General features: G+C 45.0%; 2 protein-coding genes across 5 annotated transcripts in view; both read left to right on the forward strand.

The window, feature by feature from the left end:
* Nucleotides 1-4,456, forward strand: part of LOC142088377 (C-type lectin domain family 4 member D-like) — a 22,072-nt gene extending 17,616 nt beyond the window's left edge. For all 3 annotated transcript variants that reach the window (XM_075163674.1, XM_075163692.1, XM_075163683.1), the window contains 4 exons: nt 1,917-2,009; nt 2,637-2,788; nt 3,015-3,136; nt 3,849-4,456. In XM_075163674.1, the coding sequence (XP_075019775.1) occupies nt 1,917-2,009; nt 2,637-2,788; nt 3,015-3,136; nt 3,849-3,990 (509 nt within the window). In that variant the 3' untranslated portion in view covers nt 3,991-4,456. The remainder of the gene's footprint in view (nt 1-1,916; nt 2,010-2,636; nt 2,789-3,014; nt 3,137-3,848) is intronic.
* A 3,865-nt stretch (nt 4,457-8,321) lies between these two features.
* LOC142088390 (C-type lectin domain family 4 member E-like) lies at nt 8,322-14,643 on the forward strand. Of its 2 annotated transcripts, XM_075163704.1 has the most exons (6): nt 8,322-8,554; nt 9,499-9,594; nt 10,587-10,679; nt 12,741-12,892; nt 13,080-13,210; nt 13,507-14,643. In XM_075163704.1, exons 1-6 carry the CDS (start codon nt 8,518-8,520, stop codon nt 13,664-13,666), a joined length of 669 nt encoding a protein of 222 aa, XP_075019805.1. In that variant the 5' UTR covers nt 8,322-8,517; the 3' UTR covers nt 13,667-14,643. The 2 variants fall into 2 exon arrangements, with proteins under 2 accessions (XP_075019805.1, XP_075019815.1); XM_075163714.1 differs by lacking the exon at nt 9,499-9,594.
* Nucleotides 14,644-27,552: the final 12,909 nt, after the last annotated feature.

The following is a 27,552-nucleotide window of genomic DNA, read 5'->3' on the forward strand; positions in this document are numbered from 1 at the left end:
CGTTTGTGGAGATTGTGATCGCTGTTTCATTCTCATTTTCTGCTAAGGATCATTCATGGCATGTTTGCACAAATTGTCAATAAAGATGATGGATTCTGGAAAAAGGCATGTTGTCAGGCTAAATTGCTGCCCTTCCTTTTGCTGTCATTAGTTCCCAAGTCCCAGAAGTTTGTATTGCTTTACTCCCATATGGGTAACTTTTCACAATATTCTGTTAAGTGGTTGGGGAGGTTTAGGGTAGGCTGTTACAGTCTAATACTGTCCGGCCAGGTTCTTTTAGATATTCCATACATGGAATGGCAAATTTAATGGCAAATTTACTTATCCAAGTTATTTGATGTTACATAGGAATTTGATTCAGTCGAGTGACACAGCAATTCATTTAAATAAAAACACAAATTGCACTTAGCAGAGGTTAGCAATGGCAATGCACAGCTGAATCACAAGACAAATGTGATTCTCATTACCAGTCTCTGCAATATGCTCAACATCAAGACACTGGGTGTCCCCAATGACCCAGAAGGAATATGTGGGTTAAAGCCGGCTCAGGCCCATTGCTTTCTTCAGACATCTTGTTGTCAGTCATTCAGTTTTTTACACTCTTGGGCTGAGCCACGTATACAGTTGCCCCATGCTGCTCTGGCTAGCTTGGGAAGACATTGCCCTCTTTTTGATCTTTAGAGGGATGAAGAGTGACACAGCTGGTCAATTCACTCACCTGATACAACTGGTTGATTCACTCAACTGAAGTAGAACAAAGGCCACTGTCTGGTCCCCTTTGTGTCGAGATAAGGTCACCTTTCTTTGTCACAGGTGTGGCCAGCCACGCATCGCCCTTGCCCATCTCCTCTGAGCCTTCTTCCCTTGTAGGAATTCAGTCACAGAGGCCACCATGATTACTCTGCCCTCCTCACTAGTAAAAATGTTTCTAAATGACACTGTTGGTAAAAATAGAGATCTGTATTACTTAGCACACCCTGATCAGCTTCCAATCAATATCCCCGAGTGTTTGAGTTAGTGATAAGTGCTTTGAATTGGGGATGTGGCCTGCTGACACTTGTCACCAGCACTGTATTCTTGCCCATAAACTGGCTAGTAAGTCCTAGGAGTTTACCTTCGCCCCTGGTTTCAGCAGCTCTAGCTGGATGTGGTTACCTTCACCTGGACTGTCTTTGCTGCTGATGAAATAGACCCATCTGATGTGTTACTCATCCCAGCTAGTGTTGAGGTCTGTCTTGGGAAGAGATAAACTGTGCCAGTGAAGTGCTTCTTTTCATTCACTGACTGTAAAGAGATTTAGACCGGCAGCTTGGCTGTAGGTATCGACAGGGTAATGCCTGTGGTTGGGTGGAATCAATCCCACCCTGTCTGGCAGGTCCTCAGTGTGACGTCCTCCCGGTGGTCCTTCTGCTCTCTGACATGGAAGATTGTCTCTTTCTGCCCGGGAAGGCAGCCGTACCACTTGTTTGAGCCAGTTTTCTCAGAGCCGTGGACAGGGATCCACTAACCCCACCCCTTCAGCTCCTCAGCACCCGGGGGGGCCTGATGTCAGCTGCTCGGTGCCGGGACAGGCTCTGTTGACAAACCACAGGCTGGCTACGGCCACCAGGCGCTGCTCGGGAGGGTGGCAGGCTTCTCTAGCTTTGTTGGCCAGGCCATCCTGGCTGGATCTTGTCAGTCAGCGGGCGGAGGAGTCCTTTCGGGCATCCCGTGGGATGCTGGGAGCAGAAATGCCTGTCCCCTTTGCTGAGAGGATGGCAGCTACCCCTTGTGCAATGGGAAGAGACAGCCTGAGGAGAGGTGATGCTGCCGCAGCGCTTGGTGGGGAAATGGGGAAACAAGAGTGAGGCCCGGAGACGGCGCGTGAGGAGCCGGGAGGAAGGGGTAATCCTGCTGCCTTTCCTCTCGCTTTCCAGTCGCTCCCTGCTCCCGTAGCGGTGACCAGCCCACAGCCCTGCAGCAGAGATTCACAGAGTGGCGGTGCGTCTCGGCGGTGCCGCAAGGCAAAGGTCGGTAGTGCTGGCAGGGGTGCAGGAGGTCTTTGGGACGGGGACAATGAATGCTGGGGTCTGCTCTGAGAGCAAGCAGCAGCGGGAGCAGACTCTGGGGAGACAGACTGCAGAGGGGAGAGGTGGGGAGAAAAAGGATTTCCTGCTCACAGCTTAGGGGGAGGAGAGGGCCCCGTTAATGGTGGCCTGGAGGACGGGGTGGCTGTGAACACTGGCAAACAGAAGGGACAGCATACAGCCGCCCAGGGAAGGTTAACAATGGAGCCATAATAAAAGTGCAGCTCTAGTCAGGGAAAGAAGCAATATTCCCTGTTCCCTGGGGCTAAAGGCCTAAAGGAGACTGTACAAGGAGAAGTCAAACCAGATCTCAAAACAACTTTGTCTTTGTCAAGTCAAGACCTGAGATCATGTTACAAGGATTACCATGGATTTGTGTACACAAAGCTCACTGGTCATACCCCAAAGCAATTGGAAGAAATATCTGTACTGTCCTTGTTTATTCAAGCCCTTTCTGTCAGGAAAAGTGATCTAAGGAGAACATGAGCATTGTCCCTGGAGAACAGGGATCCTTGCAGTCACCATCTCTCTCGTTATTAGCATGCATATCTGCGATCTCTCCCCACACAGGGCAAGGCTGGACGTGCTGCCCAAAGGGGTGGAAACGCTTTCAAAAAAGCTGCTATTACCTGTCGGATGATAAGATGCCCTGGGCCCAGAGTGAGCAGAACTGCACTGGGATGGGCTCCCACCTGGTGGTGATCAACACCAACGCAGAGCAGGTACGTGCGGGGCTGAGAGAGGGGCACAGCAGCCAGAGACACGGTGGCAGGCCCTGGAGGGGACTCAGAGCCCCTCCTGGCTCCTGCAGGGGAGGGGGGGATCTCCTTTCTGCACCCCTGCAGCTCCGGCTCCCCTCTGCCACCAGCCCCACGCCACAGGGGCTCCTGCCACCTCCCTCTGCTCAGTCCTGCACCTCATGGATATTGCACTCTCCCTGATTTCCAGACTTTCGTCACTAACGAGCTACGACAATCTCCAATAGGAACAAATTACTACATCGGTCTGAGGGCACAGGTGGTGGGCCAGTGGCAGTGGCTGGACCAGACTCCATATAATGAGACGGCAGCGTGAGTATCCCCGGATGGAGAGTGTTTAGTGCGGCTCTTGCTAGTGCAAGAGAGTAGGGGAGATGTGAGGGTGTCTGTTGGTGCATGAGAGGGAGGTGAGACAAATCCCTGTGAGAGGACAATGATGGAGCAGGAGAGGGCTGTGTAGGACACCAGGTTCACACAGCCCCATCCATGCTGGCTAGTGGTTGTTAGTTAACTACCTGTGACGTGGCCATCAATGTTGTAGGCACAGAAGAAGCTGCATCTTGCCAGCAGAAAGAACCCTTCAAAGATGACCAGCCTTGCCTGACCTCCATACTGCCCCCCCCCCATGTATATGCATGGGCATGGCCAGTGCTCTGATGCTGTGGGAGAGATGGGGCACAGGGAGAGATCAGAAGGGCTGTTCTTGCTGCGTCTTCTTCTGGAGGACAAACTTGCCCTGGAGGCAGACACATGCCTCTGCTGGGCGTGAAGTGCATGGGCTGAGCGGGGGTGAGCAGCTCCCCCCACCAGGACCGAGCAGGTCCCTGTTGTGTTGGCTGTAGGAAGAAGGCAGGTTTCTACATAAGACTGGTGCCAGTGGGATAGCAGAGCGGGAGGAAGGGTATTGCTTCTGTCCGTGAATCAGCATCTGGAATTTTTCTCTCTCCCCTCCAAGCCTTGCATCCTTCTGTGGCCTTATTCAGCAGTGCTCTACAGGGGAGTAACATGTCTGTCTCTATCTCAGGTTCTGGCGAACAGGGGAACCAAGTAATGTGATTGCTGAGATGTGCGTTGTAATCCATAGTACTCCAGACATACACAACTGGAATGATGTCCCATGCGAGCGCCATAATCGAATTTGTGAAGCTGCAGCAGTAACTGTGTGATGGAACAACCCTCATCCTGAGTAAAACTGAGGGATGAGCAGTGAGCTGGGAACAGCTCAGGGCTGTGTTGGGAGGGATGGGGAGCCGTGCATCCTGCATCTTCACTCTGCTGGGTGGGACGATGAGAGTGGAAGTGATATTACCCTGCGTCCGGCATCCCCAGTGCATGTATCGGCTCAGGGAACACATGAAGGCTCAGGGTAATCAAAGCAGGTCTCGGACTCTTGTGTCCTCTTCCCTCTGAGTGGGTTCAGCAGCCACTGGCTGAAAAGAGGTTGAGTTCTCCAGGAAGAAGAAACAGGAATGGAAGACAAATGCTCAGAGCTGCAATTTCCTGTGTCTCCTTGGGTAGAAGTTTCTGCTTTTTCTTGGGGCACACAAAGAATGTCCTCTAGTTGCATTGGTTTTGCTGAATAAATACTGATTTCCTATACAAGAGAAAATACAATATTCAACCAACAAAAAAGTCTTTATGTGGTCTCTCTCTCTCTCTCTCTTTCGCCCTCTAAGCTGCAGGTGGTTTGTATAAGCAGGATCAAAGGGTCTTGCTGTGCCAGAATAGAGCTTTACGCAACTACTGCAGCAGAAGTTGCGTCCACCCAGTGAGAGTAAACCCCTCAGAGACAACCTGGCCACACAGTCCCATTGCACACAGCCAAAGCTCCGGAGGGGACTGGGCACAGGAAACCAGCTCTAGGGGTATTATGGCTATTGGTTTCCATGGCTGAAAGTCTTGCCCAGGAGAGTAACAGGAACCTGTGCCAGGAGTCTGACCTGCACATGGCTGACCAAGTATGAGGAGAATCCTCTCTATATGTTCCAAAGAGAGGGGAGAATTTGTACTAGAGACAAGGTGACCAGGAGATTTGCCTTCCTAAACCAACCAATGGGAGCAGTTCCATGAACGGCAGCGGGCGGCAGGAGCTGCTGTATCCCGAAGCCTAGCAGAGGCAAGGCTGCTGCAGCTCCATGTCCCCAGCTCCAGTTCACTCCATGAGAGTGAACATGTATGTACAATATGTATATATACAGATACAGATATGTATAGAAAAAAAAGAATATGTGCACATAAACAGCCACACAAGTCAACACAGACAGAAAGCACTGACGTAAACACAAACACGTGTTGTAATCCACTGGAAGGCAGAAGTACACCAGAGCTGGCACAATCTTCCACATGAATAAAAGCCATTGTCTTCAAATTTCTAAAGTTGCAGCATCAACTGTCTGATGGAGGAAACCTCATCCTGAGTAAAATTGAGAGACCAGCAGTGACCTGACAAGAACTCAGAGGATTTTTTGGAGTCTGCATCTTCACTCTGTGGCACCTTCAGTGCTCCCAACATGTGGTTCACTGTGTTTCCACCACAACTAATTTCTTGTGTGGTATAATTTTGCAGAAAAGCTGATGAAGTTTTATCTTCCAGCTTCTGGCTTTCAGCTTCTCAGATCCTAAGTACCTCTGAGGGAAGTTGCATTCTATGTCTTCTCCTGCACCCTTGAGTCCTGCAAGACACCCTGTAACTGCAATATTTTCCTTAGATCATGTTCCCTTGATCTTTTCTGTATCCGTGCCATGCTTGTTGACTTTTGTCTATACTGCAAGGTCTGTGAAAGTAGATTCAAGGTTCTCCAGTGCCTCTTCTAGGAACGCACTTGTTATAACCAAGTACCACTGTCTTCAATGGTTCAGGGGCAGGACTCTCTGGCAATTCTGCACTGCCAGGTGCCACCCTGTTGTCCCAGCACACTGATCTGACACATATATTTGTGAAGTGAAATAATCAAGGGTACTCGTGAAGCTCTTCATGACTGGAGCAGGTAGAAAATAGCTGAGAATCGTTACTTACAGAACTGTGGAAAGACGTACAGGAACCCTGAGGTCATTGATACATGCTCTCCCCAAGCATGCTGCTGGTGTTTATGGAGCAGGAAAGAGAACTAAGTTCCAGCCATTTTGGAAATACAAGATATTTGCAATGGTTCCAGAGCCTTCCACTGAGGAGGTAACCTCTCCTATCACTGATCCCAGCTGCCTGGCACCAGGACTACTAAGGGGTTTCTGTGCAGGCCAGTGCAGAGTTTGACTACTGTCACCACTTTGAGACCCTTTATCCCGGAGAGGGACAGAGCTGTGAGTCACCTGAATGTTGTGAGGTCAGCTGTTGGTTTGCTGGGAACAGTAACTTGGTTTGTGATGCTGAAAAGAAAGTTGTTAGCTGTCTCTCTGCTTTAGACCCTGTGCACAGACCTTCATCTTGGTCAAATGGCCTGGATAGCAACAACTGGTAAAACAGGAACGTGAATGTAAACAGCTGTGTGAATTGAATACCTGAAACTATCTGAGAGGGCATTTGCCCCAAACCCACTATTGTTAAAGAAGAACATGACCATCAACTGGCTTAACAGTAACCAGGGAATTAGCGAAAGGCTTTTGAGACAGAGGAGAATCAGTCTGAAAAAAAAGTTTAGAATAAACAAGAACATTTTTAACAGAGAGAAGAGAGAGAAGTGGGAAGGAAGTACAGTCAAAATGGATTGACAGTTGCCCTGCAACTTTGCCACTTTTGTCTGTAACAGAGCATCCTCCCTGTTGGAGGCCATGGGATGGCTGCATTCCTGGCAGTAAGGGGTGCAACGTATACAGACCCACAACTTCAGTGTGTGTATGTGACCTCGGGCTTTCTCACTGGCCTGTGGGTTAGCAGGCTTTGGAAGTGGTGTGGACACACACGAACCCTGCATCTCTAGCAGTAAGTGCATGAGAATAGGAGAACCCCTGCTCTCAGAAAAGGGGATGTGTTCTTCCAGTCTGCACTTCCTGTGGCGGCGGTGGGAGGTTGCACAAGTAATCATGTGAATGCGTGTGTATCTGGGATTAGAGTTTTTGGGGTTACGTAAAGATGTTTAGAACTTCACAGGTGTTTATTAATTTTTTGTGTCTGGTATTGTGTTTTATCTGTTGGATTGCTGATACTGATCCTGAATAGACAGGTCATGGTTTGTCAGTTAATTACATGTCATGAATAAATCAGTAAACTGCTTAGATCCATCCTGATTAGATTTAAACCACATGAACTGAGCACATTTTTCTTCTGAGAGTTTAGCACCCTCTGCATTCTCCATACTGATCAGCTGAAGTCAGCTCCCCGCCCATATGCACAAAAGCAAGTATATTTTAGAGCAATAACAAATACAATGCATTCTCATTTTGGGGCATCTGTGGTGCAATTCAGTTCTGTTCTCCAGCATGACAGCTGGGAACTTTTTAAAAGGTCACTTGAGAATCTCTCACTGCGCTGTGAATCCGGTAGCTAGTGCCTTCTAGTAGCTTGTACCTTCTATGACAATACCAGCAAGTGCATGTATGGACCATCTTTCCAATGCAACAGAGCTGTTGGATGGTTCGACCCTGCCTGCAGCCTATTGTGCATGAAAAAACATACTCAGAGGGTATTTTCTACATACAATTTAGGCTCATCCTCATTTGTAACCAGTTTGTGCCCTGCTTTTTTGAGACTTCAACTGATATGCTTGTGCTATTGCGTTAGCTATCCCATTCCTTCCTCAGTGCATCCATGCATGCTTCTTCACAGGGAGAAACTAGCTGATGGAACATGGAAGAGCAAAGGCTGCGTACCCACCCCAGTCCATTCAGAGTACAATGAGATCCAGTAGGGATTTTTTATCCTTAGGGGTATCCTTAGGGACACTTTATCCTGCAGGGTTTTGAATCAAGTCACCTTGAGCAGTGCTAGAACCACCAAAAGGCTGTGCCTTTTGTAGTCGTGACCAAGTAAAACTTCATCTGTAAAACTTACAGATCATATCTGTAATGCACAGGGATTCTGGCACCGTCTAGTGATCCCTTCTGACCACCAGCTCATGACAGGTCATATGCAATCTCTCCACCCAAAGCTCCATGCTCTTTCCATGAGCAATTAGTTAAAAACAGTGTTGGCAGGTTCTTTGTTGTGCTCTGGGTTAATGGGCTCAGGCTTCACATGGGGACTTGCCCAGAATAGGTCACAGATAGATACACTTCCCTGCTGTTTTTTGACTCCCTTTTGCAGGACATTGTGAGTGGGTTTAGCCCTCTGCTAGCAAATACCAACAGCGTAGGCATTTTCACGCACATACTCACTCACCAGGGAAGAACAAACACCAAAGAGGTAAGGCCAGTAGTATGTCCTGTGAAACTGCTTGAATATGTGCAAAAGGAGATTGTGTGAGCTGGAACGATACTACTTTTCATCTGTTTTCCTTTGCCTCTGTGAGTTTCTGTGTTGCAATGAGCATCTTGTGAAATGTCCTGGCAGAGAAATGATGAAAATTTCCCCATCTCCGTACGCTGTGGGGAACACCCAGGATACGGCTTTTTCTGCACACCGGATTAGAAACTGTGAAGCCCCTCACCAGTGTGGGAGCTGCCCTAGTGCAGTCTTCTGTGCAGGAGGAAGGCTGTATTCGTGGCCATATTGGTGATGTGGACTCTTGGTGGAGAAGAGTGATACTGTTGTAGAGATAATGAATCGCCAAAGGAGAGTCAGTCCTGGAACTGCAGGTAACCACAATGCCTTCCTTTCTGTCCTCCGGTAGAAGAAGGAGGAGGTGGGGGAAAGTACAGGGCTGGGATGGATAATGGGCATGGTACAGTGGCTGGCCTCATACCAGGAGAAGGGGCTTAGGCCTAGAGCAAAGCAACAGATGAGGGAACTGGGGAGTGCCCAGGCTGGGAGTATTACCTTTTTCCCAGAGCCAGGCAGAATGAAAGTCCAGGCAGACTGTGGTCTGCTATCCCCTTCAGTGTTTTTTCTGTAAACTGTGGGACTAAAAAGTGCTATCCTACTATCATTATCCAGATAAAACTGTCTGCATCAAGCTAAGCACAAGTCACTGCTCCCATCTCTGGTGTCTCTAAGGAGAACCAAACGAGGACTCTCCTAAGAGCTTCAAAGTGCCCATTCTCCCTGTGGAAACAATCTCTCTGTGTGTCTGTCTCTGCAAACACTGAGCTGGACAGTCACTCCTTTCAGTAACTATATGCTATTGCATAAAAGGGCTTGGGGGATAGAGCCAAAATAAAGGTAGCTGAGAGAAAGAATTTCTAAAGAGAGATAAAGAAGAGGGAAGTACAGAAAGGGCATTCAGTGAAAGACAGGGGTAATGGAGGGCAACAAGGAAGATGTGTTGAGAAGAAAGGAGGTGTGACAGGAGAAAGACAGGAGGAGTGCAGTTTGGGAAGAGTACAGGCAGCGCTTGTGATAAAAAGTGAAATAAAACAGCAGCTTCAGGACAGCCCCCATGTTGCCCTACTCTGCGGGTCTGACCCACTACTAATGATGGGCAGCAGGACCTGGTTACAGCAGGACCTGCTTACAGCACCTGTGGGGCTCCCCAGTCCCGGGAACAAGGGTACCAGCAGGTTGTTGGGGTATGGAGCCACCCGGGTTATCCTGCCCCCGACGCTGGGCTGGGGGTTTCCCACTCTTGCCTTGTGTTTTTCAGCCCCAGCAGAAGAGAGAAGCTGCTCCTGGATAAACCCCTGGGTCTTCCTTGTTTCTGTCCTTGCCATCAAAACTGCCTTTGTAACCGTCTGCCTTGGTGGGTTCCAGGATCTCTTAATTCCCCTGGCATGAAAAGAGCAGTTGACTGCCTTTTGTCAGATGGAAAAACAATATCCTAGTCTTTCTGCCAGCAGGCAAATGCCCTTCGCCAAAACATCCTGTTCTGCTGCCCCTCTCCTGCCTCTGCCCTCTTAGCCAGTGGGTAGGGTCCCTTCCACAGTTAAGGTTCATTCCCTGGCAGGACCTTCCCCCTGCTCCTCTCACTTTCCCACCTGCCTGAATAAAGCCAGTCCAGTCAGTTTCTTCCCTCCCACCACGAGCTGAGACGTCTCTTGAGTGTCAGAGGGTTCCCCGAAGGCTGGCTGTTGGATGTTGGTTCTGCTGACCTGGTCTCTCTCTCAGAGCTCCCTGTGACAATGTTGCAGCCAAGGAGCCAGTGTGATCTCCTTGGAAATACTGGTACCAGGCTGCCCATATTTTAGCAGAGTGGGCATGAATCCGTCAAAATGCTCCAGCCGCATCCCACCCACACTGCCCGGACTGACCAAAAGGGAAATCCTTTGCTTGTACTGTCCTGGGGTATCATATTTTGCTCTGAGATGACTCTCCTGTGCTTCTTAACTCCCTTGGGCAAGGCCTCAACACTCAACAGTTCTACCCCTTCTTGATAAGGGCAAAAGTGGTGCTCTAAAGCTGCAATGTTTTTCCCATTAATTCTTCGACCCTTTCCTGACCCCATCCTCAAAGAATGTCTAAGCTGGTTTTGTCAGCTGGGAAAATGAGTCTCTCAGCCAGCAGAAGTGAGGGGAGCTCATGCAATTAATGCCTCTTCAAAGGAGGGAGTGACCAGTAGTGGGAGAAACGGCCTGCTGTTTCTCATCTCCTCGTTCAATACGGATTTCAGAGCTTGTTAATGTAACAGAGTCTCTGTGGGGGCTTTAAGCCAGAGGTGGAGGATAGGACAGGTTGCTCATGAATGAGGAGGAAAGGATGACAGTAGCACTTCCCTTCTCTTTCCTCTCTTCCCAGTTGTTTTCCTTCACGGAAGCTATGGCCAGCCCAAGACTCTGCTCCAGAACACTACGGAGTGGCGCTGCGTCCCCAACGTATCTGCAGGCAGAAGTGAGTGATGCTAAGAGCCTCATAAGCAACACTAAGTACCTCACCAAAATTTACTCTGGTGTCAGTCAGCCTTTGAGGTTGGGAATGTGATTGTCAGCCAGAGCTGGATTGTTTTAAGGAAGGAAGCTGGAGAATTGAGGAAAGAAAATACTGTATTGCACAATTTTACTTAGGATGCTATGAAAACATGTTCTGGGCCCGTGGAAGAGGGTGGATTGTGTCAGACCTACCTTTGACCACCCTTCCTACTATTCCCCTCTCACTGGCCCTCACACAGCCCCTCAACTGCTAGTCCAGTTCACTAATCTAGCTGAAAGTGCTTCATCCCTTTGTAAAGGCTGGTTCAATCCAGCTCCACTGGATGCCTGTTCACACAAGCATCATGGTCAGGGCGAGGGACAGAGGTAGGAGTGGTAGGAGGATGTTGTTACGCAGTTTAGAGTAGCTGGAGAGCTGGGCTGCAATCACACACGAAGTGATGGCAATGGCAAGTGCTAGAATTCCTGCAGTGCAAGTTCCCAAACTCACTTGTGCACTGCATTCAGAAACAGGTTGCAGTTTGCACAGAGGCTAACCCCTACACGTTGAGTACATCTGAGCTAGCTGTTCAGACTCCCTTTACAGTCTATGATAAAGAGGTGTTGGCAGGTATAAAATAGGCATGGTCCACCTATTCTTATGGAGGACATCCATGGGAGGCCAGACAAGCTGTGTTCTACACATGCTCAATTTGCTGTTACCTGTAAAGAAAAACCTGTCCAGCTCCATGAGGCACAAGCATGTCCACTGAACAGCAGACAGACTCTCCCAAGCAACACAGTTAAGAATTCAGAAGAAATTGTCCAGCATTGCTTAGTCATGTGGGAAAACTTTAGCTTTCATTGTGGAGTTAGGACTGGATGGTTAAGTTTTGCAGAGTACATGATGGTTACAGGCCATCGTCCAGCAGTTCAGTGGAAGATCAGGGTGGGCAGCACAGAGACAGAGCTCCAAGTTCCTTAGACTGCTTGAACCTGATTTTGCGTATTTTCTGATGCTCTCTAGTGCCATGGTGTCTCTTTCTACAAAGGTATATAATGATGCACCTTGAGCAGATCTAATATATAAGATAACAGGTAGGTTAACAAAAGTTTTGCTAGCTGTTCTACTCACTGGACTCTACTCCCTCCATTTGGTACCAAGAATGGGATGTGAGATTCTGTGCTGTGAAGACAGCTCTTGAAGGGCACAAGGTTACCTGGGTCCACCTTGTAGTATGAATATGTGCTTGCTTGCTGTGGGTGGGCTGGAACATTGGCTTGACCAGGGCATTGTCACTGCATGTGACTCCCTGAAGAGCTCCTGACTGGGAAACCCAAGAAAAGAGTCCCTATGAGGTCTGAGATTCGGACCAAGCATCTAAGGTAGCACATCCAAGGGTGTATTTGTTTGTTGACTTTGTTGGATGAACTTTTCAGCCTGATACATTCTACACAGAGATATATTCAGAGTATAATATATACAGCTTATAAATATAGATATATAGCCTCACATCGTGTAGCCTCATGCTTTGAGATAATATATCTTTGTTTTTTTAATCCGTCATATAACTTTCTGGCTGTAAGGCAGATCTCTAGGAAAACCTGGCTGGTGTAAGGAACTGCCTGTGGTGGCAGCAAGGCTGTCAGAGCAGTTTACTGCACATGTCTGTCAGTCGGCATGAGTTGAGAGCTAAACACCTTCTCTGATGGAAGTGTTCCGAGAGCAGCGCGAGCCAACTACTTGCCATCTCACTTCCTCAGGAAGGGTAAGGCAGAAACTATGTCTCTCACCAAACAGGGGTTGCATGTTCATGGCAGAACAGATAGAGAAAGGGAAAAGCACTTCAGGCAGGGACCTTGTGACAGGAGCCTGTCAGGCTGTGGACAGCTTTACTTGTGGAGCATGGAAGAGAGCGTTTACCTCTGTCCAGATTAAAAGTGTGGTTCAAACCCCTCCCCTAACACTGGGACCCTACATTGAGCACACTAAGATGAAGGACAGCACATCTTGTTCAAAAGCAGGATTTCTTTTCCCCCACAGAGGAGAGCTGGGTGTGCTGCCCAAAGGGTTGGAAACGCTTTCAAGAAAAGTGTTATTACCTGTCGGATGATAAGATGCCCTGGGCCCAGAGTGAGCAGAACTGCACTGGGATGGGCTCCCACCTGGTGGTGATCAACACCAAAGCAGAGCAGGTACGTGCGGGGCTGAGAGAGGGGCACAGCAGCCAGAGACACGGTGGCAGGCCTGCAGGGGAGGGGGGATCTCCTTTCTGCACCCCTGCAGCTCCGGCTCCCCTCTGCCACCAGCCCCACCCCACAGGGGCTCCTGCCGCCTCCCTCTGCTCAGTCCTGCATCTCATGGACATTGTGCTTTTTCCAGGAGTTCCTCTTCAACTTGGCGAAAGGAGTATTTACTAACGCCTATGAAACAAAATACTACATAGGCTTAACTGCTTATGAAAATGGGCAATGGCAGTGGGTGGATCAGAGTCCATATGAGAAGGCAGCCACGTGAGTATCCCGGGGGAGTGAAGAAGGTCCTGGAATTCACATCCCTCAGTCCCAGTGACCAATACACTCTGTAAGGCGGGTATGTGTCAGAGAGGGGTCTCTGTCCCTAACTGCACTATAAGTCAGAAAACTTGACTAGTTTTCTAGTCAAAAACATGACTAGTCTTTGCCTTGCCACAGCTCCTGATCTCTGTTACAGTAATGTTCCCCCTTCTCTTCCACAACTCTTTGAGGTGACTTCACTCCCACTGTCATGCATACCAGTGCATTCCCAATAGAGGAACTTTCTTTTACAGGTTCTGGAAACCCGGGGAACCCAATTTACTCTTTGCAGAAAAATGTGCTGCAATTCACGTCAAGGGAAACAGAGACTCCAACACTTACAGTAACTGGAATAACATCATTTGCTTTACAAGTTGCTATCGAATTTGTGAACTGGCAGTCAAATTTGTCTGAGGAAGGAAACTCCACTTTGGGTGAAGGACCTGAAGGAGTATCCTTGAGAAAGGGCAGCCCATGAAAGAGCTGATGAAAAGCTGGTTGAACCCACACAAATGCTTTTTCTTGCAATGTAAGATGAGCAAGCCTGCCACAGAATCCCAGCTCTGAAGGACCTCAGTTCCCAGCCTGTGCTCCGGCACCTCTTTCCAAGCTGAAGATCAGTGCTGGATGAAATCACTCAGGCTGATGTCAAGGACTTACTCTGCCCCTTTTCACTCTCCTCCTTCATAGTTGGGTGCCCTGATCCTCCAGCACTTTCCATGACTCATTGTCCCTTTGATATCTCAATGATGCGGAAAAGGCCCTCTCTGTGTTTCATGAAAGGATATTGGTCCTACAAATCACTGGAGCAGAATTTGAAAGAAGAGCATTTAGTGGAGTGTGCTTGGCCCATCCCTGAAGGGAACAATTATTCATGACTCATCTTTATGTTTCCTTCTTTCTTCAGCGTATTCTGTGTTGATAAGTTAAAAAAACATACCAATACATGTTAATTCTGCTCTTTGCATGAGGTTGCCTTCTGAGTGACAAGTCCCAGCCCCTCGCCAACCCAGCCTCTCTGCATGGCGGATTTAACTTTTCAGTGTGTTTGGCACCTGCAGGTGCGAATATTACTGTGAGTGTGCTGGACTGACCAGGACTAGTGTTCACCTGCAGAGCATCTCCAAACACGCGAAAAAGGCTGTGAACCCTTTTGGAGAATCATGTGTGAGGGAAGCAACAGAGCAGGCTGTGTAGTAGTTGATGGCAACAACTGTTTGCCCAGGATGTAACAGAAAGGAGATGGATTTTGGAGATCCTGCTGAGCCATATGGCAGGATTAAGCATGGCAATGAAGGGGAGAGAAAGCAATCAAATATCATATGAAGGATAAAAGCCAGAGTCTCCCCAGGAGGGATTTCTAATGTGAGAAAAAGGGTAGAAGACCCCTATCAGAGGCATCACTGTTGTCCGAAAAGCGGATTCGTGCCCGGCGTGCAAGTAACCAATTCCACACGCTCAGGAGAGATATTGTTTTATTCAGGCCTGGGTGCTCGGTGGACTTGCCACAAATCAAGCACACACAGTCTAATCACCTTTCTGTTTATATCCATGCTTCTCATACATATTTTAAGTTTCCTTGTTACATATTCATTACATTTCCGAGAACTAATTATAATATTGCATCATTCTTAAACACATGCGCACTAAAGCCTTTAGGGTCTTCTTGGGGGTCTCGGGTGGTCTCTGGTGGTCAGCAGGGCAGTGAACTCTTCATGAACTTATTTCCTCTTTACCTTATAGGGTCGCAATTTGTCCCTGAGCCATGCTTGGACCACGTCTGTTTATAGTTTCCATAGCTAAAATTAATTATCACTACTTCTAAAACACACACCTGTTAGTTACCTAACTTCTAAGCAACAAGTCTTCATTGTTTAAAATTACAGAAGCGAGCAATATAGAATCCACAACAAACTAAACTATCTATCACCATAGTGTTCTTAAATTAAAACATATACATCTTGATCTCCTCCAATCAAACACCCACTCACTAGCTTCATCATTCTGGTTTCTTATTAACTGGTCTTTTAACCCAGTTCTGGGTGAGGGCTATACACAGGATGATAACACTTTAAAGATTAATGTTGATTAAGATTAACATTAACAATTCCCCCCTTTGAGACTTATGATGTTAAGCATCATGAGTCTCACAATACTTATTTTCTACAAAAAGATACAAATTGAATCATACAACATATAATCATAACTAAAATAACGATCAGTACCACAAACAAAAATAATTGTTTAAGCCAATTTAAATTTGGAAGCCACGAGAACAACCAAGAAAAATCTAAATCCTTCCCGTTCTTTAAACCCATATGCCAAATCTTTTAATTGTTGGATTTTCTTCTCTACTAACTGTAAATTATCACTCAAATTAAAACAACACATTCCTTTAAATTCTTCACAACCATGATTGTGTCTTAAAAGTAAATAGTCAATTGCAGCCCTGTTTTCAAGTGTGGCTTCTCTTATTTGTGTCATTTCCATACCAATAGTCGAAAGTGCTTGGGAGGTATAATTTATATCTTTTCTTACCAAACAAGAACTATACATCTCTCCCACAGAATTTTCGGCTGCAATACAAAAGGAAGACATGTTGGTTACTTCTCGGGCTAAAAGTTCCCAGATATTTCGATTTCTATAACAAAAATTGAGAATCAATCTGACTGATCGTTATTATTAACAACAACACATTCCACATCTTCCCTCTCTCTCTAATTCTGTTCAATAATCAAATTGTTACACTAATTTAGCAGCATCTCCAGTATCTCATTGAACACGCCGCAAAGTTAACTTCAATGGTTCCTTAAATACAGATGTCCACAGTCCAGGTGGAATTTTCTTAATCCTCGTATAATGAATCCAAGAATCTATTCCTTCCAGTTTCACAGCAGTGTTTGTTGTTAACAAGGTCCTTTCCACTTTTCTCCAAGAGGGTCATCCTTCCACATTCGCAAATAAACTTGATCCCCTGGATTAAATGAGTGTACTGGAAATTCAAGAGGTAAAGGTGTCTTCAAAGGGACATACTTATGCAAAGAATTCAACACCTTACTCAAAGATAAAAGATATTCAGTTAATACTTTTTCTCCTATTACACGCATTTGTTTAGATCTTCCTGTTAGATTAAGGATCATAAGGTTTACCATACAAAATTTCAAATAAACTTACTTTTTCTCTAACTCTCGGGGTCACCCTAATTCTTAACAAGGCAAATGGTAAGGCTTCGATCCACTTCAATTGAGCTTCCTGACATATTTTAGAAATTTGTCTTTTCAATGTTTGATTCATCCTTTCCACCTGCCCACTAGATTGAGGTCTCTAAGGGGTATGGAGATCCCACTTAATCCCTAATGTCTTACTCATGTTTTTAACAACCTCTGCTACAAAATGTGGACCTCTGTCTGAGGATATTCCTAAAGGGACTCCAAACCTTGGAATAATTTCTTTCAACAAATGTTTTACAACCTCGTTTGCCTTGTTGGTTCGACACGGGAAAGCTTCTGGCCATCCAGAGAAGGTATCTACCAATATCAATAGATATCGGTATTGGTTACATCGCGGTAACTCTGAAAAATCTATTTGCCAATACTCACCGGAAGTTATGCCTCTTTTTACCTCTCCAGGAGGGGGTCGGATTTGTATTTTTGGATTGTTCCTAAGACAAATCTCACATTTATTACTCACACTTTTAGCAATCAATAACATTTTGGTTCCTATCGCATATCGTCTTACTGATTCCACCATTGCCTCTGCTCCCATATGTGTTTCAGCATGGGTTTTGACCATTAATTTCTTCATAATTTCAGGGGTTACTATACATTGTCCATGTGAAGTTATCCACCATCCTTAATCATTCTTCTTACAATGTAATAACATAGCTAATTTATTTTCTTTCTCATTATAATTTGGGGATTCCACCTGAATTTCTTTTGATGGAATTAAAACATAAATCATAGTATTTAATGCTACACGTTTAGCAGCCTCATCTGCTTTTCGATTTCCTTGTATTACTTTTGAGTCCCCTTTTTGATGAGCTTTACAATGAATCACCGCAACTTTTTTAGGTTTCTGTACTGCTTCCAACAAATTCAAAATCTCTGTTCCATATTTTATAGGGGTACCGCTAGCAGAAAAGTCTTCACTCCTTCCATATTGCTCCATGAGCATGCACAACTCCAAAAGCATATTTAGAATCTGTATAGATGTCTATAATTTCTGCTTTCTGGGCGGATGTATTTGGAGGTAATGCTTTTACTTCTTGATCTTCAGTTAAAGTTACCACGGCATAGCCAGCCCTCCTTTCTCCTTTTACAACAAAGCTGCTTCCATCAGTAAATAATTCTTCATCCGGAGTTTGGAGAGGGACATCTTTCAGATCTGGCCTGCTGGCATACACCTGTTCAATGACTTATAAACAATCATGGTTAAGATCACTCTCTTTTTCACTTGGCATTAAAGAGGCAGGATTTTCTTCAGGGCCTTTGGTTGCCTCATACAATGGTTTTGCCATCAAACCATAATTTGGAATCCAAAAGCGACACCATCCAGCCCTTCCTAGAAATCCTCTCAACTCTCTTTTGGATTGAGGGGGTGCCATCTTGCAAATGGCTTCTTTTCTACCATTTCCCAATCTTCGCTGTCCTTGGGAAATCTCAAATCCCAAATAAATTACAGTTTGTTTTGCAATTTGTGCTTTCTTCTCTGACACCCTGTAGCCATTCCCAAAAAGTTTAGGAGGCTAACAGTCTTTTCTTTGCAGATCTCAGTAGTATCTGCTCCCAATAGGATGTTATTAACATATTGAAGGAGGGTGATTTGATCTTCCTTACCGGACCACTGTTCCAGTTCCTTATTCAGAGCTGCTCCAAAGATGGTTGGGCTATTTTTAAACCCTTGTGGCAGCACGGTCCAGCAGAGCTGAGTCCTCCTCCCAGTCGACGGATCTTTCCATTCAAAAGCAAAAATCTTTTGGCTGTTTTCTTCCAGAGGTATACAAAAGAAAGCATCTTTCAAATCTATAACAGAGAAATATGCATTTGATTCATTGATAGTTGTTAACAGCGTATATGGATTAGGGACTATTGGATGAATGTCCACCACTAACTGGTTTATCGCTCTTAAATCTTGAACCAGGCTATATCCTTGGTTATGTGGCTTTTTCACTGGAAGGACAGGAGTATTATAATCAGATTGACATTCTCTTAAAAGTCCATATTTAAGAAAATTATTTATTATTGGTTCCAAACCTTTTCTGGCTTCTATACTAATAGGATATTGTTTCTTTCTTACCGGTCGAGCTCCTGTTTTCAATTCAACTTTTACCGGTTCCACATTTTTTCGCTCTTCCTGGTTTCTCTGTTGCCCAAACAAAAGGGTAAACTGCATCTTTAATCTCTTCTGGAATTTCTTCAGATTCATCTGTGTTTGTCTGTAATAAATAAACTTGGGCTTGCCAGGCATTAGCTTCAGGAAAATGAACTTGGATTCTTCCTTTTTTAAAGTTGATTTGTGCTCCCAATTTATTCAATAAATCCCGTCCTAAGAGAGGCATGGTGCATTCCGGTATATATAAAAATTCATGCATCAGTGTTTTTCCTCCAATTTTACATTTTAAAGGTTTCAAAAAAGGCCTTATCTCCTTCTTTCCCGTGACCCCAACAATAGATACATTAAATTTACTCATTGGTCCTTTACATGTATTTATAACAGAATATTTTGCTCCAGTATCTACTAAAAAATCAACTACTTCATCTTCCAGCTTTACTGGAACCAGGGGCTCAGCTGGGAAAATATCATTTTCTACCCCCGGTCCCCATCATTCAGAATCTCCTCCCATCATAAGTAAATCAGCTTCAGGTGGTATCTGCTGTGACTGAGTCACGACTGCTCCTTTGTTCTCTGGCCGCTCACTCTTCCAGTGTCCCTGTTTCTTGCATACAGCACATTGATTAAATCCTAATGGGGTATATTGTTTAAACATATCTCTACCTCCTCTGCCTTTTCCTCTCAAATACCCTCTACCTCTACCTCTCAAATATCTTCTGCCTCTTCCTCCAGCTGATCCTTGGGCATTTACAAAAGCAGCTGCTAGAATAGCAGCTTTTTGTTTCCTGTCCTTTATTTTTTCTTTTTCCTGATTTTTCTTTTCCTCCTCTTCCCTATTATTATAATATAGTCATTCCTGTAATTTCATCCACTTTCTGCAATTTCTTGAATATCTGGAGCAGCTTGCCTTACAAACAAAGTAGTAAATATTGCTCTATTTTCATCACTTTCATGATCTAAGTCTGTCCATTTCCTAGCTGCCTCACATAATCATTCATAAAAGGTGGATGGGTCCTCTGTTTTTCCTTGAATTATTTGAGTCAATTTCGCCAAATTCTTTGGGCAGGGTATTCCATTCTTTACTCCATACAAAATTAATTGTTGATACTGTTTAATCATCAATTTCCCATCATTACTATTAGGATTACAATTTGGGTCTTGAGTTAGCATAAAATGAGCAGGATCTTCTTTTGCATTTATTCTCTCATTTTCTATATTTGCTTTTTCTAATATTACCCTCTTTTCTTCAGGAGTAAGAATTTTAATATCTTGCCAATTTGGATTATGATTTTCAATAACTGTTTGAAAAGGTCTATACTCCTTTTCAGAATTCTTTCTATACGATCCTGCTAACTCTTTCCAATTCATTAAATCAGAAGTTGTAAATGGTACTTTCACAAATACTGGCTCCCCCCTTGGGCCCGCTGCCTGGCGAAGGGGTGCTAACAATACAGACCCTTGCTGGGTTCTAGTCCTGCCAGCTATCGGACTAAAAGTATTGCTTCTTCTTGCTTCGGTTTCAGAAGTTTCATTTTCATTTGGTGGTACTAACATTTGTGTATCTTCCTCTTCTTCTCCTAGTTTTAAACATCATTTTCCTATGCTACAAGCAGAACAACAATGCACTTTTGGTTCCTTATTTTCCATCATCATCATCATCACATTAAAATCTAAATCTAAAAGTTTACATTTTTTTTTTTCCGAATTTCATAATCATTTCTCAAAAGAAAAAAAAACAAATTACATAAGGTACCTCATAACATTAATTGTAAAATAGTATTATATTGCAAGGTTCCCAATTCTGGCCATTTTTCCTCATCTTCTAATTTATACATTGGCCACCATTTAGTACAATATTCAATTAATTTATCCTTTCTCAAAGGATCACCCCCAAATTTTCCCCAATGTTTAATGATGCATCCTAAGGGGGAACAAGGTGTTACTTTTGCTGGTTAAGCTCCCATATATTTACCAAAAAAGAACGTTCTTTACCACAACTTCATATACTCCAGTCGTCACTGTCAAACGCATATGAATATACCGGTTTACCCCTGGCGCCTACAACTTCATATACTCCAGTCGTCACTGTCAAACGCATATGAATATACCTCTTTACCTGTGGCCACAATTCCTTACCAAATGCATGCACAATTTTATACCCCAGAACAATATCTCATTTACCTTAGCGTTGCACCATTGAGTCGCTCACCTGCTCTGGTCGGGGAGAATGCTCACGGAGTCCCCGATCAAAAGGTCGGTGCGCGCTGGAGTCCAGAGAGCAGGGTCTCCCCACCGAGAGCCGGCGAGTCGAACCGGGCAAGGCTTCACAGCAGTCCCATCTGGGTCGCCAAAAACTGTTGTCCGAAAAGCGGATTCGTGCCCGGCGTGCAAGTAACCAATTCCACACGCTCAGGAGAGATACTGTTTTATTCAGGCCTGGGTGCTCGGTGGACTTGCCACAAATCAAGCACACACGGTCTAATCACCTTTCTGTTTATATCCATGCTTCTCATACATATTTTAAGTTTCCTTGTTACATATTCATTACATTTCCGAGAACTAATTATAATATTGCATCATTCTTAAACACATGCGCACTAAAGCCTTTAGGGTCTTCTTGGGGGTCTCGGGTGGTCTCTGGTGGTCGGCAGGGCAGTGAACTCTTCATGAACTTATTTCCTCTTTACCTTATAGGGTCGCAATTTGTCCCTGAGCCATGCTTGGACCACATCTGTTTATAGTTTCCATAGCTAAAATTAATTATCACTACTTCTAAAACACACACCTGTTAGTTACCTAACTTCTAAGCAACAAGTCTTCATTGTTTAAAATTACAGAAGCGAGCAATATAGGATCCACAACAAACTAAACTATCTATCACCATAGTGTTCTTAAATTAAAACATATACATCTTGATCTCCTCCAATCAAACACCCACTCACTAGCTTCATCATTCTGGTTTCTTATTAACTGGTCTTTTAACCCAGTTCTGGGTGAGGGCTATACACAGGATGATAACACTTTAAAGATTAATGTTGATTAAGATTAACATTAACATCACTGCAAATCAGACAGAAGTCTTGAGCAAGTGCTCTGCTTCCCCCAGATTCCCCAAACCTCTGTCTGTATATTCCTCCCCTTTCTTATCCATACTTCCTGAAGAGCTGGGAGTTTCCGGTGTGGGACTAAAAATACACCCTGAAAAATCAGTTCTGGGTGATTTTCTTTTTTTATTCATCAAAAACCTAAGCACAATTTTGTGTCATTTCCACCTGAAGCAATGTATTTGCCAGGTTTCTGTTTTAGCCATTGGAGCAAAAGCTCGGCTGTTGCAAAGTCTTGGTCTCCTTTTTTCTAGAGTTGCTGGGATCTTTTCACAACGGAGAAAACTTTGTTGTCCTATCCAACAAGACAGCAAACAAAAACATTGCAGTGGGCTTCTCTTTTTTATTTCCCCCAACTCAGTTCTGGAAACCACAGCAGCAGGATTTTGAGGAAGAAAATGGGGCAGATAAGACACACAGAGAGTGACCAATGTTTTACAGGAGGTTTTAGAAGTAGCTGCCTTTCTGCCTGCTTGGAGGTAGTATGGGACAGAGCAAAACTCGCACCAGAAGACTGGTTTGCAAAAAAATGTACCTTGCTAAAAACAGTCCCCATGCCCCAGATTTGGAACGCAAAGTTTTAGGAGATGATACTGGGTTTGCCTGCAGAAATGCTGAAGGGAAGTTCCTGATCCCATCTCCCTGCAGACACACACACACACACGTACAAACCCATTCTTTTACATTAGTTGTACAATACAGCAAATGAAGGTAGACAGAAGAATTGGTCCCTGTCCCTGCTTTGTGCAGCCACTGTTGAAGGATAAGTGGTAAAACTCTGAGGAAGAGTTTCAGCCACGTCTCTGAGTAAAGCCAATGCCCTTGACTAGTCCACCCCAACAGCAGCACTCAGGGTTTAGGTAGGGATGGACTCTGTACACAGTAGGTGTTTGAACAGATGTAGAATAATGCAAAAGCTTTTCTCTTAATGTATTCCTCTTTGATACGGAGTTATCTGAAAGAGGTACCTTTCTCCAACATGTGAGAAACAGGCATTGTGTCTCAAGTCTGTCTTGGTTCAGGAGGCAGCAGATGTCATAACAAGAGGCAGAGGTAAAGATATACAGTCAGGTATAGCACTTTTAGAAAGCTTCAGAAGGAGAATCCCTGCATATTGAACTAGGAAGTTGGGTGGAAAAGACAAAAAGTTTATCAGATTAGCATACTTCATGATGGCATCTGTAGTCCTTGTTTCCAGGTGGGCATCCTGGCCACATCCCAGCTGTCTGTCAGAACAAGGCCTGGATGCTCACCACTCCTTGGCACATTAACTTTTCCTTTGGAAAAGAACTCAGGTCTGAGGATAGGGAAGGAGCCGCAGTGACGTTCACTTCTGAGGATACATACACTGAAGACATGGTCTGACTGCAGCAAAAAAATTCTGTCGTGGTTCAAACCTGGGCTAGCTTCTGGTTTTCCTCAAGAAACCCTGTGATGCCCAGTCTTTGAGATGCTCTCATCAGCTAGAAAAAACGTCGGAAGAACCATATGGGAAGGACAGCTTGGGAATACACCTCATTCTCCTGCGTATTGCTTCTTTCTGCAGAGGAAAGCACAGCCAGTTCTCCCCACTCCCTCAATCCTACTCTGCAAGTCTCTTAGAAATTTCCCAGTGGGAATCTTGTTGTGGAGGAGGTGGTGGTGTGCCCTGCTGGTTTTGTCCCACTTGCTCAGATAGCAGCCTAGGTAGAAAGGGAGGTTGGTTTTCTTTCTCTTGCTGGCAAGCACTATGTCCATTGATGGACAAGAGACAGAAAGAAAATGCCAGGGATCACTGGGGAGAGAGAGAGAGAAGCAAGAGTGAGAAAGAAACACTACTGCCTTCTGTTTTCAGAAAACGTGATAAAAACGTGTATCCTGTGTGAGTTGGCGCAGACAAAGACATTCATTGTGTCCGTGAATGGCATTAGGCAGGAGAAGGCAAGACCGGTGGAGGTACTGGCATCTGTCTTGTAGGGTCACATGGAAGAGGAGTGGTGGTGCAGGGTCTATTGCACTAACAGTGTATTCACCCTCTTACAAAATTCCCTATTGCTTTGGAGAGCACTGGCACGTGCTGGCTTACCTTCCTTTTCCCTGTTCTGACAACTGATTCTTCTTTATCGGATACACCTGACTGTCTCTAATAAACGATGATCCTTGCCAAGCCAAGTGAAGCAATAAAGTGAAATGTATGTGTTTTTATGACAGCTATTGTCTTTTTCTTAAGGACTTTTCTATAAAAATTTCCTCCAAGGGTCTCTGATATTTTTTTACACAAAGCAGGGATTTCCCCTCTACTCTTTCCCACTTTTTCTCTCTTTTATCTCACCTCAAATTCTTTCATGTTCCCTTACAACATTTATTCCTCCACTTTTTAATGTTTCTTTGCACTCCTGCTGTCTTTCATACTCTTTCCCCCTTTATTCCTTTTTTTTTTTCTTTTTAGAATCATAGAATCATAGAATAGTTTGGTTGGAAGGGACCTTTAAAGGTCATCTAGTCCAACCCACCTGCCACAGGCAGGGACATCTTCAACTAGATCAGGTTGCTCAGATGCCCGTCCAACCTGACCTTGAATGTTTCCAGGGATGGGGCATCTACCACCTCTCTGGGCAACCTGTGCCAGTGTTTCACCACCCTCATCATAAAAAATGTCTTCCTTATATCTAGTCTAAATCTACCCTCTTTTGGTTTAAAACCATTACCCCTTGTCCTGTCACAACAGGTCCTGCTAAAAAATCTATCCCTATCTTTCTTATAAGCCCCCTTTAAGTACTGAAAGGCTGCAATAAGGTCTCCCTGGAGGCTTCTCTTCTCCAGGCTGAATAACCCCAACTCTCTCAGCCTTTCTTCATAGGAGAGGCGTTCCATCCCCCTCATAATTTTCATGGCCCTCCTCCGGACCCACTCTGACAGGTCTATGACTTTCTTGTGCTGAGGGTTCCAGAGCTGGACGCAGTAGTCCAGGTGGGATCTCACCAGAGCAGAGTAGAGGGGCAGAATCACCTCCCTCGACCTGCTGGCCACACTTCTTTTGATGCAGCCCAGGATACGGTTGGCCTTCTGGGCTGCGAGCGCACATTGTCGGCTCGTGTCCAGCTTTTCATCCACCAGTATCCCTAAGTCCTTCTCGGCAGGGCTGCTCTCAATCCCTTCCTCCCCCAGCCTGTACTGATACCGGGGGTTGCCCTGACCCAGGTGCAGGACCTTGAACTTGGCCTTGTTGAACCTCAGGAGGCTCACACGGGCCCACTTCTCGAGCTTGTCCAGGTCCCTCTGGATGGCACTCCGTCCCTCAGGTGTGTCAACCGCACCAGCTGGTGTCATCTGCAAACTTGCTGAGTGTGCACTCGATCCCACTATGTCATTGATGAAGATATTAAACAGTACTGGTCCCAGTACGGACCCCTGAGGGACACCATTTGTCACCGATCTCCATCTGGACATTGAGCCATTGACCACTACCCTCTGGATGCGACCATGCAACCAATTCCTCATCCACCAGACAGTCCACCCATCAAATCCATACCTTTCCAATTTACAGAGAAGGATGTTGTGGGGGACTGTGTCAAAGGCCTTACAGACGTCCAGATAGATGACATCTGTAGCTCTTCCCATGTCCACTGTAGTGGGATGTAGTCACTCCATCATAGAAGGCATTTTTAATTTGGTTTCCTTTTGCCTTTTCTTGCTAGACCACAGATGAGGACCGTACAATGTTGTTTTGGGAAATAAAAGAGAGAAATGGCATTTAAAGGAATTATGACACTGAAACACACCTGTTCTGGCTTTTTAAAGTTTATAAGAAAGGAGGAAAGAGGGGATTATTGAATACGTGAAACTTGCTATTCCTAGATACACTGAATAATGGGAAGTAACACTCAACCAAAAACTTTATTCTGCAGTGATTTGCTTTCATGGTACATGGGATTTAACTATTTTTCCTTTTCTCCAATCTACTCCTGTAGCTCTTAGAGGCCTGGTAGGTCCCCACAGAATCAGTTACTAGATACACCCTTGGCAGAAGTCAGAAGGCAGTTCCTGCCCCAAAGAGCTCACAGTCTAAATGCAACAGAAAAAGTAAAGGAGATGAAAAATAATGGACAATTGAACTGAAACTGCTATTTCTGAGCTGTAAGTTAGAGAGTGGCATAAGGGAACCACTCTCGTGTGAAAGGGCTTGTGTTAGGTAGGATTAGCTTCCTCCTGAACTGGAGTTGCTACACCAGGAACTATGATGTGTACCATGCTGCAGAATGCTATTGAAAGTAACCATCACTCTGATAACTCACCCTCCTGAGCCACTGGCAAGGAAGCCACTTCCAAGCAAGTCACAGATCAGGGTATAGGATCTCCACACAATGGTGGGCAGCAGTGCCCAGCAGGAGGTCTCTCTGTTTTGACTCCCTTTTCTTTAGTCTTTTCTTAATGCTTAATTGTTCTCCAGCTACAGTCAGGATTGGATGAGCTAATATGGACGTTATCATGACAGTGGCCTGGCCACACTGCCTGGGAATTGCTGGGGATTTCTGCTGCATGGGATGTTTACATACATTCCTTATCTTGAAAGGTTCATCATCTGGTACGAAGTGGAAGGACTAGACTAGTAAAAGCTTTAAGTCCCAATGTTTGCATTGCAATCAAATAAGACAGTGGAGGAGAGAGCCAAGGGTCAGTATGCTGCTGATGCACTTGCAACTTCTTACAGGGGCATTGTTATAACTCTGGTTGTGATATTGGTTTAAGAATTTCCCACTTCCACCCTGGCATCTCATTCCCACCTCTGTTCTGCGGTTAGCTGCCACAGCCCTGATGCTGATACAAGTGTCTATTGTGCTGTGTTGTGCAGAAAATAATCAGAAAAAAAAAATCTGGGTCTAAGACCACTGCTCTTTTCTCTTTTTTTTTTTTTTTTTTTTTTATGGAGAAGAAAAATGAATCTTATTCTTCTCACAAATCACTTTCATGAAACACTAAAATCAGTACCACCACCACACAATGAACTGTGGTGGGAGAGGGGGCAACCAGCTGGTGAGAATGGTGGGAAGAAGTTTCTTCTTTTAAGCACTCTCTGGCCGGGTAGGAAATTATCCTGTAGCGTTGCCGCTGGTCTGCTGAAAGGAGCACTGACAGGCCTAAAAAGGCCTGTCCACGGTTTTACAAAATAAAAGAAACTGGGAGAAAGGCACTGGTGAGATGTTGAGCCCAACATATACAGGTCAATTAGCAGGTGAATAGTTAACACTTTCATAGCTGCAAACATGCTTGTTTTCGGTTTCTGCCAGCGTTATCTCAGGATTTGACCTTCCTCTTTAGACTGCAAGCTTGAGCCATATTTGGTCCGAGAGACTATATTCAAGAGAATATGGATTAATCAACACACTACTAAGAAATGAATAAATCAATTAAATTACCAATAAATTAATTAACACCTCTGTTATCGATTTACAGCTCTATGATTTCTTATAGCTACTTGCAATTATGCAGCTACAGTTTATCCCTCATACACACAACTAGTACTGAGTTGCACTTCTACTGCCCTTTTCTCTGTTGTCCCACATCAGTTAGTTTTAGGATGGAATCCTATCCCACCTTACTCCACCCTCCTACATCTAGTCTTTCAGACATAGATCTGTTAGAGACACCAGTGCGCTGTCAAAGGGGGATCCCTCCAATGTTCTGCTGGATTTGGATCCTCGGAGCAGGTTCGCTACAAGCTGTAGGGGTCCATATTCCTGCCATTGGAAGACCTGCCCTCCTTTGTTCTTTGACAGATTTTATACTTTATTCTCCTTTTTTTCCATTTTTGAGGCCAACTTTTTGCCACCTCAGTACCAATCTTCCTCTACCCAGTCTCCTCCCAAGTAAAGAGCCTACATCTAA

This window comes from Calonectris borealis, chromosome 1, assembly GCF_964195595.1.
Source record: "Calonectris borealis chromosome 1, bCalBor7.hap1.2, whole genome shotgun sequence".
NCBI lineage: Eukaryota > Metazoa > Chordata > Aves > Procellariiformes > Procellariidae > Calonectris > Calonectris borealis.

Excerpts from the sequence above, each read along its gene's own strand:
- LOC142088390 (XM_075163704.1), top strand. The coding sequence starts at position 8,518 with ATGAATCGCCAAAGGAGAGTCAGTCCTGGAACTGCAG. Across the intron at positions 10,680-12,740 it reads CAACGTATCTGCAGGCAGAA|AGGAGAGCTGGGTGTGCTGC; the intron begins GTGAGTGATGCT and ends TTTCCCCCACAG. Across the intron at positions 12,893-13,079 it reads TCAACACCAAAGCAGAGCAG|GAGTTCCTCTTCAACTTGGC; the intron begins GTACGTGCGGGG and ends TGCTTTTTCCAG.